General features: G+C 39.8%; 2 protein-coding genes and 1 non-coding gene across 5 annotated transcripts; 1 reads left to right on the plus strand and 2 right to left on the minus strand.

The window, feature by feature from the left end:
* Positions 1-26: 26 nt before the first annotated feature.
* On the plus strand, positions 27-99 carry trnar-ccu (transfer RNA arginine (anticodon CCU)). The gene has a single exon. It is a non-coding gene; the product is annotated as a tRNA-Arg (tRNA).
* A 1,301-nt stretch (positions 100-1,400) lies between these two features.
* On the minus strand, positions 1,401-4,176 carry rpsa (ribosomal protein SA). The gene is made up of 8 exons (XM_057337930.1): positions 4,115-4,176; positions 3,008-3,179; positions 2,807-2,925; positions 2,269-2,514; positions 2,072-2,200; positions 1,815-1,983; positions 1,696-1,734; positions 1,401-1,557 (listed from the first exon to the last, which is right to left on the minus strand). The coding sequence occupies exons 2-8, from the start codon at positions 3,138-3,140 to the stop codon at positions 1,463-1,465; spliced, it is 930 nt and encodes a 309-aa protein (XP_057193913.1). The 5' UTR covers positions 3,141-3,179; positions 4,115-4,176; the 3' UTR covers positions 1,401-1,462.
* Positions 4,177-4,577: 401 nt separating this feature from the next.
* On the minus strand, positions 4,578-14,214 carry slc25a38b (solute carrier family 25 member 38b). 3 transcript variants are annotated; one of them, XM_057337071.1, is made up of 10 exons: positions 14,034-14,214; positions 13,581-13,656; positions 13,262-13,386; positions 11,371-11,448; positions 10,635-10,759; positions 9,186-9,270; positions 8,242-8,421; positions 7,925-8,093; positions 7,637-7,803; positions 4,578-6,969 (listed from the first exon to the last, which is right to left on the minus strand). In XM_057337071.1, exons 4-10 carry the CDS (start codon positions 11,419-11,421, stop codon positions 6,847-6,849), a joined length of 900 nt encoding a protein of 299 aa, XP_057193054.1. In that variant the 5' UTR covers positions 11,422-11,448; positions 13,262-13,386; positions 13,581-13,656; positions 14,034-14,214; the 3' UTR covers positions 4,578-6,846. The 3 variants fall into 3 exon arrangements, with proteins under 3 accessions (XP_057193054.1, XP_057193055.1, XP_057193056.1); XM_057337073.1 differs by lacking the exon at positions 11,371-11,448 and having other exon boundaries at positions 4,579-6,969; positions 14,034-14,212; XM_057337072.1 differs by lacking the exons at positions 13,262-13,386; positions 13,581-13,656; positions 14,034-14,214 and having other exon boundaries at positions 11,371-13,255.
* Positions 14,215-15,062: the final 848 nt, after the last annotated feature.

Here is a 15,062-nt window from a genome sequence, read left to right on the forward strand (position 1 = left end):
AACTGATGTGCTTCTCGTTGTATCAAGCCCCAGTGGCCTAATGGATAAGGCACTGGCCTCCTAAGCCAGGGATTGTGGGTTCGAGTCCCATCTGGGGTGATATATTTTCATCACAATGCATTTCCAAAAGCAAAATAACGTGGTAGTCAACATAGCAATAACACAACAAACGCAGAGCATGTCAATAAATACAACTAGTGGTCAGCTATGCACCAGTGCTCGAATAATTGGGCTGGGATCTGGGACCCGCAAGAAGTATCAGATCGATTTGTTTAAGAACAGATACTGTAATAATGCAAAATAAGATAGAATTTGTGCAGATAAAATAGTCTAAAACGTTAACTAATATTTTCTGTTTAATGTTAGTGTTTTTGATGTGCTATAAAGTGCAATATTATATTAATATTATGCAAAAAAACTAAGTAAGTTTTCCTTTCCAAGACATTTTTATTTTTGTTATCAGTTTTCGGCCAAGTGCATCCTAAATGTTCGTTTTTGGCCCAGAATTTAACTTTGTGCATCACTACATACGATAAAATTAATATTGTATATTGCATTGCCCACAAAAAATAATAGACAAGAGATTAAGAAATTACCTTGTATGATTTTTTATAATTAAATAATTTCCGGTCTTTTGTGCATTAACAGCTATAAATAATGTTTTGGTAGGGACAAACCTAAACTCATATTTACGGTTCTAATATGTGAACACAACAGAAGTTAACAATCTATTGTCACGTACTAATTTTAGGTTTTTTCTGCATTTATACAAATGAATTTTTTTTAACATTACAAGAAAAAAGACAATAGTTTTCAAAATAACACCCAACAGCATGGATGAGAGCATGAATAAATCCTTTCAAATTAATGTATCTGAATAGAGCCATTCAAGATCAGTCAAGCTAAGAACAAATATATTTCATATATTAATAGAAATGAATATAAATATTAACTAGGAATAAAAGCAATTGAGAATCGTAAGGAATAAATAATCAGCATTAACCTCTTATACAAGCACCCCTATTTTTGAGCATTTTATTGACTGCAAAAACATAAATTTTCAGAACAAATGTGTTTTAGCGTGCAAATGATGCATGGTTTATAGTTGATTGAACAATGTAACAACGGTGATAAAAAATGCAGACACAAAAACAGCCTCTCCATGGGCCCTGTGCATGTTAAGCATTTAGTCTTGCCCTATCTTTATATTATCAATTTAATATTCGGTCTTAGTTCTTGCAAAAAGATGCATTAATTGGTGTCTGACAAACAGATTTTGATACAGTCTTTTAGGATAGCGGAATAGGTGGACAAAGGTACAAAAGAAAAGCCCGATAATACAGCCTTGCACACTGCTATCACTTATTTTAGGCTGTAGACAAAAACGAACACGCAAGACAATCTTTTAAACAACCAGGTTTATTTTTTCAATGTTGTGACACTGGACTCTGGTTAACTTCACTCAAGACCAGTCTGCGGTGGTGCCGCCCCAGTCTCCAGCCTGAGCCGTGGGGGCAGCAGACCAGTCCTCTGTGGCAGGCTGAGCACTCCAGTCCTCTGTTAGAAAGAAAATTCACAATTACACATCTCTCGTGTATTCTATGAATTTAATCTGATTCAGTGTACGATTCTGATCTCCACAGCTTTGTCTTATATAAAAGCAAAGACAGCAGCAAATGGAAAACCGTTGCTTACCTGCAAACACCTCCGTAGTGGCAGGCTTGGCAGGAGCAGCTAAAACAAAAATACAGCTTTAGTAAACAGATCTTTTTTACAGCACAATCAGGCTATAAGGTCTAAGACAAGTTGTTCACCTTCAACGGCAGCTGGGAACTGCTGGATGGGGACAGATGGAACCGGAACACCCTCAGACCAGTCAGCCACCTCAGGCTGGGTGAAATCGGACACAGGGGCGGTCCATTCACCCTGGAACTCCTCCTTACCAACAGCCTTCTCAGCAGCAGCCTGCTCTTCCTTCTCAATCTAGAGGAGGGAAAGAGAATCGGTGAGCAGACGATCGCATCAAATGACTGGCAAGCTTAAATGATTAAACATTACGGCAGCATCTTACCTCCTCGGGATCTCTGTAGAAGTACAGATCAGGCATGACCTCCCATGGATGCTCTCTGGAGATGGTGCCCCTCATCCGGAGAACCTCTCTGGCCAACATCCACCACATCAAACCCACAGCGTGGTGACCCTAAACACACAAAAACCATTAGCCTCTCAAAAAACTCAGTTTTGTGTCACACCTAGAAGCATCAGCACCTTGTTGTTGCAGGGGATGGCAATGTCGACGTATCTCAGAGGAGAGTCTGTGTTGCACATGGCGATGGTTGGGATGTTGACGTATGAGGCTTCAGTCAGTGGCTGATGGTCAGCACGAGGATCGGTCACGATCAGGAGGCGGGGCTCTCTGAAAGCAGCCTGAATTTGATTGGTGAAGGTTCCAGGAGTGAAACGACCAGCGAAGGTGGTCGCGCCAGAGGCCGAGGCGAACTTGAGCACAGCTCTCTAAAAGAAAAACATCATACTCATGATTCCTTTCAAAAAGGGCACACGCAGACATACGGTGGCCTACAAAAACAGAAACGCAAGTAGCTTGTAGCTCAGGTTGCTATCAAACGCCATTCATTGGGCACGTCGGCCCTAATGGTGTTAGCGAATCCCGGCCTGCTTGCTTTAGCACACTTCCGACACCTGAACACCGATAGCAGTGCCAGGCTTTAACAGAGTGCTTCCTCAAGTTACTGTAATACAAGTTCACCACACATTACATTTGTTTTCGATAGTTGCCTCTCTTTACCTGGCCAGTGTTTCTGGAGGAGATAACACACACATCAGCTGGATTCTCAATGGCAACAATAGCACGAGCAGCCAGCAGGAGTTTCTCCCAGGTCTTTTTTAGATTGATGATGTACACGCCTATAGAAAAACAGAACTAGTAAATAACTAGTTAATGGCAAACAGTTCCAGCATTGGGATGCAGGGTCCTGTTTTCTCTTACCGTCACTCTTTCTCTTGTAGACGTAGTGCTCCATCTGGTAGTCCAGGTTGGTTCCTCCCAGATGGGTTCCTGCTGCCAGGAACTTCAGCACATCCTCCTCCTTCATTTGAAGGACATCCAGACCTCCGGACATCGTGACCACTTTCCCTGCGTTACGAGTTTAGCGGAAAAGCTGCAAGGGAACCAAAAACAGCCAATTGAGTACAGAAACAACTTAAGTTTTTATCAAGTGTAAATTAAGAGTTTGTTTCCAAAATGAGGTGACAAATCATGTTTTTTTGTGTGCATTCCAATTCCTATCAATCAAACTGCAGTTAATTTTTGGTTTAAGCCATAACTAAAATAAACAGCTAACACAATAAAACATGATTAAAAAACGAGTTCTCATTTTGGAAACAATCATGTTTTATTGTGTTGGATGTTTTTTTAAGTTATGGCTTAAACCAAAAACCAACTGCAGTTTGATTGATAGGAATTTGAATGCACACAAAAAAAACATGATTCGTCACCTCATTTTGGAAATAAACTCTTCATAAGGTGGTTTGAAATGAATGTAGCTCAGGTGGGTGTCAAACCCATTCGAGGAGCAGAGATGAGCCCTTATAGCGTTGGCGAAAACCCGGCTGGTTCACTTTTTAGCACACTTCCGACACCCGAACACCAACAAAAGTGCTGGATTTTAACAGTGTGCGTGATATTTACACATCTGATCCCAGATCATTTATATTGCCAAGCGCACGCGAGCTACGCAACATGCTCGTGTTAACCCAACATGCAAATATATCGGTACTTCGAACGAGGTTCTAATATTTTTACATTATTCCACTATTAAACATAACTTTCAAAAAGAATCAACTGCACACGGTAAAGTCAAAAGTTTGTCAGATTCATGAACTACCAAAGTACGTGCTACAGGCGCGCACGCGCTTCATGGCGCGGAACCGCTCACACGACGTGGTTTAAACCTCGATATTTTAAACTGAATTGAGGGGGAATTTTCTTGTTAAATGTGAATAATTCAGGAATATTAACGTTTCCCTTTCGCTGAAGCGACTCTGGTCACAATCAACGTTTTAAAAGTGGTCAAATGTATAAAAATTTGCTCACCACGAGACAACGCCGTATGGAGTTCTGCGCTTCACGGCAAAAAGAGGGCGGGAGCAGGAAATTACGTACCTTATATAGTCTGATGTCTGCCAATCAGACGTCGCATTTTCTTACTCTGTACTCTGGTCGTCTATTCCGTTACGTAATGCCGCCTTCTACTGGTGGAGGACAGCAAATGAAGAGCTCCGTTTTTAATATTTCTCAAAAATCATGTTTTTTTTATTGTGCATTCCAATTACTATCAATCAAACTGCAGTTGGTTTGTTTTGATTTAAGCCATAATAACAAAAAAATGCAGCTACATAACATAATAAAAACATGATATTTAATTTTTTTTATAAACGAAGTTAGCTCAGTTTGGAACCAAACTCTTCAAATACAGTTCGAACAATACAGTTCAAACGCCTAAAATACATTTGAGAGAATTTATATTTAATTAAATAATAAAACAAACTAAGCAATATTAATTGATGTCTGTGGAGATGAATGCAAGAGAAAAATACTTTTGTGAGCACAGTAGATAAAGTTCAATGCTCGAACTACATTCATCTTACAGTGGAAATGTGAAACAACAATTGTTATACCAAAGTGCTGTACAATCATGAAAAATACAATACATACCAGAATTTTTCCTGCCATCAGCAGCATCCAGTTGGAGCAAAAAATATTTTGTGGCCACTTGCTTTGGAGGATTTGAGTCCTCAGGCTAGCCTATTTAATAAATGTGTAAAGCTTGGTTAAAGTATATACTTCTAAAGAAATGTACACAAACACGTGACTCTGTGGCAAAAGCACAAGAACATGGTGCATATTTACTCGATAACAAAAACCGTCTGCATTAAACCTTATAACATTTATTTATAAAATGGGACAATTGTATTCGTATATTAACATAAGCACAACATTTGCATGTGCATTTCAACACAAACCAAATATCAACAATAATGGCAAAATGAAATGCTGAAGATAAAATAATGACTGTGTGAAGGCAAAATATCTTCCCAGTACAGCACAAAGCACAATGGCTTACATACAGTTTCACCAACACTCACACACATACCAATTAGCTTCAGTTCCAATGAAGTTAACTTCACAGAATTTAAAGTGCTTTCACAAACTATGATGTGGAGATCCATGTAGTGTGATCCAAATGTATCTTAACATCATGGACATTAAACAATTTTATTTTGCAATGGTTAAGCCTGTAGTGTCAGGATAGACAATTGAGTTAATCACAGGATTAAAAAAAATAATCGAATTAAAACACTGAATTTAGCTCATGACAGTTTCATGACTTCAGGTCAACCTTACACTTAACATAACATATGTAGGATAGGAACCCTCCAAATTTATTTGTGCATTGTTAATGTGAAGTCACACTTCAAGCACAAATGTGTGAAAGTGTTAGTAGGCAAAGTGCCATCACAAAGACGAAACGTTGAAAAACCTGATGAACCCCAAAGGTGAATTTCATTAAAACACGTTCATGTCACATTTCAAAATCAAATCCGAATAAAAGGAATCATACATCTGCATGAAGACAACTCATATTGAACGACCGGTAGGATTCCTTGCAATGTTATATGAACATTTAAAACAATTTCTCTCCAAATTGTTAGAATGATGCGTTCAGATGTTTGCTAAATAAAGACTATGATAAAGTCTTTTTATGTCACAATGCCAAAATCTGAACGTTCTTCAATTCAGGCATTTTCTATTTTAGGGTTGAATATGACTTTGGACATATTTTTCAGGTATCATGAGACAACAGCACACTACACTGTCATGTTGACACTGACCACCACTGATGACATGATGGTGTCTTACAGCAGGTTTTACACAAAACAACGTCAATCAAAAACGGACTGACAGCACACTGGCAAATAGAGTCAAATAAAATTGTAGTATTGTCTGACTGATACGTGTAAACATACTTCACCTTCTCCCCGCAACTATAGCATTTTTTTAAAGTAAATTCCTGTTCAATCAATGCCCTCTGTACCCAGGAAACTCTTGTTCATTTCAGGCAATTTCCAGTTTCAATGTTCATTTTCATTGTTGTAAATATAGCCTACAGATGAATCCCTGCAGTCTCTCCTAACATCAGCAGCACGGCACAAATCATCGCATTGAGACGCACAAATATCAGTCAGTATTGGGGTCTGTGAGTGAGTCGTGTGGTTTTAGTTCAGTTTCTCAGCCCTGGGGTAAGTCAGTCTGATTGTCTGAGCGCTGCAGCTTTATAAAACCATCAAGTCTCCTCCTAGACTAGGATTTTTAACTGAGGAGACTGGGCTTAAGAGCGATCTCAGAACACCGGAGCCCAGAAAATCTTTGTTGGCAAAATGGCCACTGAGAGTTCATTGGTCGGTTGCCAAAAGGAGGATTTTCTTGTGTTTGCTGTGAGCCGCTCGGTCTCTCATTGGTACGTTTCAGTGCAGACTTCTGTCTGAATATGCAGACGTCAACAGTCTAAGGCTGACAAACCCACTCTGCTGCGATTTAGGTATGTCACTGTCAGAGGTCTCACAAGATAACTCACTTAAAAAATACAAACATAAACGGACAATCACACACGTACACGAGACCCTCCCGCCATCTATAGCTTAGCCGGCGCTAGCTGCTTTCGTTTTATTAAATCGGTCTGTCATCGTCTGCACAGGTCAAACACACTCTGTAACTATCACACACGGTACGAAAGTCCACAGATAAAGCGTATCTGCCAGGCATCTTTAAGACTTCAGGCCCATGCGAGCCATCAGCTGCTCATACACCGTCCAGGCCATCGCAGCCATGAGGGTTCTCCTCACAGAACGAGGAACCGCTCCTTGAAAAAACCCACTCAAGCCATGCTCCTGAAACAAACAGATGAATACGAGTCACTATATTTTGCACCATCTGCAACTTACACAGCTCTGTTTAGTCAACGAATTAAACAACATTCACAACGCATTTATTGTTTGTAATGTGATGTATTCTATGAGGATCTGAAACATGCTAGGCTGTGATATTACTTTTTTTCTTTTATTATATTATTCTTTTTTTAGACCAACACAAGATCAGAGAATTTATGTGAAATTTAACATATTCAAATTGTCATTTTGTATCTGACTGCATTTTATTTTCATGAAGATTTTCAAAGGTCAATGAAATAATTGTAAAGATTTTTAAAGGTCAATAAAATAATGGGCTAGTTGCATAAGATGGCACCATTGAGCTTTTACGATGGCAGAGTCTGTAGACTAATTTCCGGTCGTATAACACTATCGAGTTGTTTTGTTCGAACGAAGTGCTCAGCAATGTAAAGAGGATCTGTCATATTGCTTGTATATTACTTTCTTCTTTATTATCTAAAAAAACACCCATATTTGCTGGCCAAAATTCCTCTTTTTCCCATACAGTGTTATACGACCGGAAATTACTCTGCCGACTCTGGCATTACTCTGCCGTCCCAAAAGCTCACCTGCTCCATCTTGTGCAATTAGCAAATTGCAAGTAAATAACTTGTCCTCTGATACTTACAGCATAAACGAAGCGTACAGCATCGCTGGTCCTGGGATACAGTGCCGGGCTCACTTGCATGTGAGTTTTTATCACGTCTGCTGGCTGAGTGGCCAGAGAGGCCAAAATACCAGCAACCACACCACAGCCGAAATTAACCAGGGGGACAAAAGATGACGAGCTGACCTCTAAGTGAGAGAGAAAGAGAGAGACATTAGTAAACAATGCCAGATCCTTCTAAATAACTCACATTTTTATTAATCTCGTTCAGGAAAACTACAAACACACATTTATATCATATTAACTCACTCTGTGGTATGGCTTTTTTGGCCTGACTGTAGAACATGACATATATCCCAGAGAATGGGGCGTCTCTGAGCAGGGTCGCCGTGAGCCCAGAATACAAAGCCCTCGGACCCTCTTTCTGACACACACTTTTGAGAGCTCCAGCTACACTTGCGTAGTTGTATCGCCCACTCTGGAAAAAAAAATACAAAACATACTTTTAAGACATATAACAGGTCTTCCTTAAAATGCAAATTACTTATTAAAACAGTTATAGTAAATAAACAGAATATAGTGTTTGTATTAAAAGCTATTTTTTCTGTGCTCAGTCATAACCTCACCTCAAAACGAGTTTTAATGACTGTGATGGGCAGCATGGCCACACCTGCCACGCATCGAGCCCCCGCCCCTAGCAACACCGCCTCCCCTGCGTTTGGAGACCCGTCCAGGAAGAAATGCTGCTTCAGCGAGTAAAATGTGCTGAAGTAGATCCCCACGCCAGGAATACAGCGCATAAACGACTGCAGGAGGACAAGAGAGACCAACATTGTGATGGATGGATTTTACACCAAGCAACACAAACAGGTGTCTACCAAAAATATAGAATTCATTTTATTTAGATAAATAGATTAACTCTTCAATGGTGGTGAGAATGTTACTGAATGCTTTTGTAGCTAAAAGCAATTTTAGGCAACAAACAGCAAGAAATGTGTGCAAAGTCATAGTCTATTTGTCTACTGACAATTTGTGTTGTTAAAGTGGTGCGTAGAATAAAAAGACACTGTGTTATGAAAACCCAGGTGTGACCCTGACACAAGAAACAGATTTCTGTCCCTCACAGACTTTATTCGCAAAATAAATATGGCATCTGCTTTGACAAAAGTCGACATCGCTTAAATGAAAAGCGGAATACATCCATGCTCTGTTTCAGCCAGACAAGATCAAAACACTGATGCTGTTGTGAGATCAAACAATGAGAGGAGACCAAATAATAATGAGCGTCCAACAATGAACTCTTTCTCTCTACGCAGGTGGAATAATCTAAGTCTACCTGATCAGCCGTGTCTCTAACAATTTTCAAGTAACATCTGAAAACTCACTGTTTCTGTGAACACTTGACTGTTTTTTTCTCTCTCATCAATGTATTTTATTAAACATCTGTCACAACTACTGAAACCTATCATATCTCATGTTATCTTTTTTAGGATAAATCGTTTGGATGTACGTTGGATTAAAACATCTACTAAATGTTTAAATGTAAATTTGTAATGTAAATATAACTGACCGGTGAAACCCCCTTCCACAGGCCGAGCAGCTTCTCTGTGCGGATCACGTTAAAAAATACTGTAATCATCCTGACTTTAGGAGCCCTGAGAGACAAAGAGAGAAAGACACAAATAGAAATGGTCATGTCACCATGGACGGAGAGAACAAAAAGGCGTAAACCAACAGAAAGAGCCCCAAAAACATCCTTCCTTTTACATTCACCCCAATGCCGTTTATAATAGCAATTTATGAGGACACATCAATTGGCGTGGTAATATGTTAGGCAGACAGTTTAATAATAGAGAACGTGTCACACCCACAGAGCGTACAGAAACACAGAGAGAGGGCACAGTTATATGAACACAGACAAGACACAATCACACTCAAAACACATCAGACCAAAAATAAACCTCATATCTGCCACTATATCAAACACTGCAAACCCAAACCAATTTTGCTGATATGATGCTGGAGTTGTTGCTATGCAGTTGCTAACGTGCTCCGAGTAGTCCATCGCTATTCGTTGCTAGGGTGTCGTTGCTAGGTGGTTATCCCAAGCCCTCTTTTTTTATTGTCTGGCAGTCAAACATTTTGAGCAAAACAATTTGAGGTGTCATTCGAGTCTGTAGTCTAAATCGTGGACAATATCAAGGGTTTCATGTCGGTATATTTACTACCAATATAAACTATTAAAGGGGTCATATGGCACGAACACATGTTTTTCTGTGTCTTTGGTGTGTTATAAGTTGCTCATGCATGTATTAGACACGTAAAATTGCAGAAATGAAAGTGTGGGAACAAAAGATGCAGTCTATCTGAAAGCGAATGCTCACCCAGACCTGCCTGAAACGCCTCGTGTAACCACACCCCCACAAATCTACGTCAGTTGGTGGTATGAGTTGACTAAGACCGCCCAAATGTATACGCAAGTAAGGTGGGCGTACCTGTCAGTACAACTGAAGAGGAACCTGATGTTCCAAAATATGGTAAGAGGCGTCACATTTCCTTCACACGCTTGCAGTGTTCGACCAATCACTACGCACTGGTGAACTGGCCAATCACAGCACACCTCGCTTTTCAGAGCCATGAGCTTTGTTAAAAATCTGCGCGTTTCAGAGAGGCGGAGCAAAGAGGAGATACAAACATGCACGGTGTGTGTAAAACAGAGCGTTTTTGAAACTTAAATCGTGTATACACATTGCATCACATCTAAAACAAATGACAATATTCGTTTTAGCCGTGTCATATGACCCCTTTAAGATGCTCATATGCACCACCATAAAATATTTTGGCATACAGGTGCCATTTACACCCTTGATAGAAGGGCATCAAAAAGTCTGAAAATGATCTGAATTATGTTTCGGTCATGTCTTTATCCCAAACACTGACATCTGACCCCAGACAATGATCAGGCAGAAGGTCAGCAGACGCGGTCAGTGAGGGTCAGAGACGGTTACGGTAGTCTCACCCCGGGTGCATGTTGTTCTGGAGGGTCTGAAGTCTTGTCTTCACCAGATCCAGAGGCTGGAACAGCAGAGTGGAGCAGGTGCCGCTGAGAGAGCCGCACATGAAGGCCTTCAGGGCAGGATGAGCCTGAGAAAACAAACCCAGAGAAACACTTAAGAAAACACGAAGTGAAGGTCAAAGAGAATAAAACGGATGAACAGAAAATGTGGGGTGACATCAAGAGATGCAGCAACAGTTCTTTTGTCCAGTTCTCTGAATTTACACATAACACCACATCTTAACATGATATTCAAGTCACATTGAGCTGAGCAACACTCACATCTCAGATGAACGGATATTCTTAGGCACAGAATATCCAACCTGCATTTGATGCCCTGCGCGGTCACCAAACCTCACAAAACATCTTGTCATTTGCATGTTACGTATGCAAATTAAATAGACAACACGCTGTGTGTAAGTGTGCTTGATTACACATTAAAACACACTGATCATATTCACACCCAACACAGACGCACAATCACACGCTGACACAGTCAGCAACAACAACACGAGCACACAGACATGCACCGAGACACAAGCAGCACTACCGTCAGGCTCCACAGAGCGCTGGGATTCACACTGACGCATGAAAACGGACAGACGCACATAGAGCTGTCCAGAGATACACAAAACACACACACACATACTACAGAAAAGCCACAGATACACACGTTAAGGCACTGACTAATCTGCCCTACCTTTCCCAGGCTGCTGGCAGATTTGGGCTGAGGGTCCTTTTTCTCCTGCATCTCTTTTTCTCACACTTTCTGTTGTCTCTAACAGCACATGACAGAATAAGCCCCCATCTCTCTCTCCATCACAATGCCCAGAAATCGCTCTCGCCCCCCTCCCACCCACTGTAGGAGCATTCAATGGCTTAATCCACAAGCTTCCACGCTTGCAGATCTCAGCGTCGCTTCTCCGAGCTCATCGTCGCTGCCTCACACCTAAACACGCACAACATCTCTCTGCCCATTTGTATTCCTCTCCTCTGTCAGTTTGAGGACAGCGTGACTCATACAGTCGCCGACGGCATATGTGGATAAGGCAATATGAATATGAGCGTGAGTGGATGTGACAGAGGTAATGTGGGTCATCCACTGGAAGCATGTACTGCATCCTTCAATTCCAACAAAGTTTCAGCAGGGATACACAGTATACAGCCGCGGAAAAAATGAAGAGACCATTCCAAATTTTCATATCAAATCAGCATTTCTAGGTGTATTGTGGCCATTCCAGTCCATTGTTTGTGTTTCAATAAAATCAAACCTCAGGAGTGACACAAAGTCACCCAACAGCAATGTGATCAAATCCAGGTTATCACATAAAAATATTTCTTGAACTTTTCCTAAATACATGTAGAAATATGACTGTTGTGTTGCTTAAAAATGAATATGAACTTGTTTTCTTTGCAGTATTTGAGGTCTGAAAAAATACAAGCTTTTTCAATTGATTATGCATATTTTGTTTTCCAGTATATTTGTGTAAAATAAGTGTTAGTTTTTTCATGCACAACTTATTTGCATTTATCAAAATGCATTATTGTATTACAAATACCTTATAAATATATCTATTTAACAGCTCTCTGAAATTCTTAATTCTGATTGGTCAGATGCAACATTCTGAAGTATGTTATTCCCAGATAACAACAGCAAAACTGATAACACACTTATCCGGACACTGCAAGTAATCTTGACGGGTACAGTTCAACATTTACAAATAATTCACTTTTTTATATTTACAAATTATATTTCATTATTGCCCGGTTTAACTGACAAGGCTTAAAGCTAGTCCTAGACTAAAATGAAATTTTGAATGAAAATCTTGCCCTAAAACATCTTCATATATGTCAGTGCCATTGTTTCGTCTCAAGAGGCACATCCGTAATGTTTTTTACGAAGGCATTTTTATAAAAGTAACTTAAATATCATAATTTAACTAAGAGTTAGTCCTGACTCAAGTTAAACCCTGTCTGTGAAACCGGGCCTATATTTAAAAAGGATTAAACCAAATTGCAATTTCGTCTTGTTTGAACTTCGGGGTCCTTCCCTAAAGCCGCTAGAAAACGTTTTCTCCTCGCAGAAGGTTTGCATTTGTTAGAAATAAGCTAATAAAATATTTAAAATGAATGATATTTCATCACGCATAAGCAAGATAATGTAAAACTAGACAGTTAACTCCTCAAAATAAACCCCTTGAGGGTAAAACAAAACCTGATCACCCTGTCAAGGTTTATTCTGCGATCACAGCCAGCTGGCTATGCGTTATTCTTTATATAAAATATTGCCATTATATCACATCGATCTCGAGGTATCTGTACTGGCTATTGAAAATTCTATGTTAGATCCCAATGATATAGTTAGTAATGTCACACATTGAAGCACTTGTTATGGTAACATGCAAACTGCCTTCTAAGTTCCAACAGCAAAAGCACGACATTGAGTATTACCCAACCAATCATCCACACAAGTTCATGATAAGCCTGTTAAATCAACCTTTATAAAATGACACTCAAAATATTTCACATGAGTATACATTCAAATCTAAGACAGATTTATATTAAATCAAACAGGGACGGCTCAAACTCACCAGGACAATCTCCATTGTAGACGGCGAGGATGATGAAGCTTGCGCAGAGGAAGAGGTCAGCTCCCTCCTTTGAACCCTTTCTATGGCCGTTGTGATGTCTGACACGTCAAAGTTTTGACTTCAGACTAAATAAGAGAGAAATTCATTCAATACCCAACCTAATCAAACAACCAACCACAAAGTTACCTAACATTACATTCAATAAAAAACTGAAGTGAGGTGCATTAAAGGTCTTTAACATACAAATGCATTGGTGGTGTTGATACAAAAACGCAGTGTTCCGGTATGTTTGTTTAAAGTTCAAGAATTAAAGGTTAACCTGTGTGTCAAGGACCAAAGAGGAAGATTGAGTAAGGGCTGATCTTCATCATGTCGAATTCTCCTTCTTTCTGTCACTGCACACAAGAGGTGAATAAAGATTATTTATAAACAAAAACACCGTTTCGTTTACGAAATATAACTGAACAACTGCATTGCATAAGTCATCCTAACATGCCGAGTACAGCGCAAACAAGCCATAGATGTCATGGCAGGCTAATGCTAATTTCTCTCATACCAGTGAAACGATTAACGTTACATCTAAGTTACCCAACGCATAACATTTCACTCCACTTTGTTTGTGTGTAAAAACACTAAACTGACCCATTGACACTACAATATTACAGACAACCCGATGCAACAGCTGATCAGCTGATTTCTGTCAGTTAGCCGGGCGGGTAACTTATGCTAAGTCAACGTTGCCTCATACACAATGTGTGAGCTTTGAACTTACATAAACTGCGTTCTGTCTTTCCTGTATCTTTAGCGGCGTATTTTCTTAAAAACGACCGATAAACAATGACAACCCGGCAAAATACTCTTTAAACGATGTGCGAATATGTTACACAACAGTTTTCACATTCGTCTGAGGAGAGCGTTGGCGTGTTCGACTTCATGCGGCGCTGCGCACTCTGCCTGACGTATGACATCTAAGTATCGCGATAGTGATCCGGGCAAACAGCTTTCTAGTTATTCTCGCGATACCTTGATGTCATCGATCATCTGCTTAGTATCATGTCACGCGAGTTTGACGTTACCCGTTTTCTTTGCGTAACCGCTCTCTGCGTTTTCTCAGCAACGGGTAAGAACCGGTTTTAGCCCGATTATTCTAGCGGTGCCACCCGATACAGCACGCGCTCCCGTACAGACTTTAGATGCCCCCCACTGGAACACGGATGCAAATACTTCTAAAGGAAGGTTTAAGCACCGTCATCCTTAATTTATAAAGGATGTAAGGAATTGTGAATTTAATAGAAACGAATGAAATCTCTTTTACACTTTATTATATTTATAAAATAATTTTAATTATACTTACTCAGAATTCGGTTCATTCTAATAGCCTTCATTTACATTTACATTACATTTATTCATTTGGCAGCCTTCACTGTTCTTGAGGACCTCGCTTACAAAATATTACCCAATATGACCGCACCAACCAATAAACTATTCTAGTTGTCTAAAATATATTGATCTTCCTTTAGCTGTAACTTATTTTAATGCACTTTTTGTGTGCTTTTACACAATTTCAATTCATGTTTGTGGGTCCCTGGTAAACATGTATTCTTTTTAAAAATGTTTTCAACTGGGGCCAAGGTATCTTGAAACATTGAAGGGACATTTCTATCATCATTTATTCACCTCCGTGTTGTTCCAAATCTGTATAAATGTCTTTGTTCTGATGAACGCAGAGAAAGATATTTGGAAGAATGCTTATAACCAGACAGATTTTGCCCCCCATTGACTCCCATAGTAGGAAAAAATA

Source organism: Triplophysa rosa, linkage group LG7, assembly GCF_024868665.1.
Source record: "Triplophysa rosa linkage group LG7, Trosa_1v2, whole genome shotgun sequence".
Classification (NCBI taxonomy): Eukaryota; Metazoa; Chordata; class Actinopteri; order Cypriniformes; family Nemacheilidae; genus Triplophysa; species Triplophysa rosa.

Bases quoted from the DNA above. Each gene is read 5' to 3' on its own strand.
- rpsa (XM_057337930.1), bottom strand. From the start codon at position 3,140: ATGTCCGGAGGTCTGGATGTCCTTCAAATGAAGGAGGAGGATGTGCTG. The intron at 2,515-2,806 runs GTAAAGAGAGGC...TTTTTCTTTTAG, and splicing joins CCTCCAGAAACACTGGCCAG to AGAGCTGTGCTCAAGTTCGC. The intron at 2,201-2,268 runs GTGCTGATGCTT...TTGTGTGTTTAG, and splicing joins CCATCCCCTGCAACAACAAG to GGTCACCACGCTGTGGGTTT.
- slc25a38b (XM_057337071.1), bottom strand. From the start codon at position 11,421: ATGCAGGAGAAAAAGGACCCTCAGCCCAAATCTGCCAGCAGCCTGGGA. The intron at 10,760-11,370 runs GTAGGGCAGATT...TTGTTTTCTCAG, and splicing joins CTGCCAGCAGCCTGGGAAAG to GCTCATCCTGCCCTGAAGGC. The intron at 7,804-7,924 runs GTGAGTTAATAT...TCTCTCACTTAG, and splicing joins CAAAAAAGCCATACCACAGA to AGGTCAGCTCGTCATCTTTT.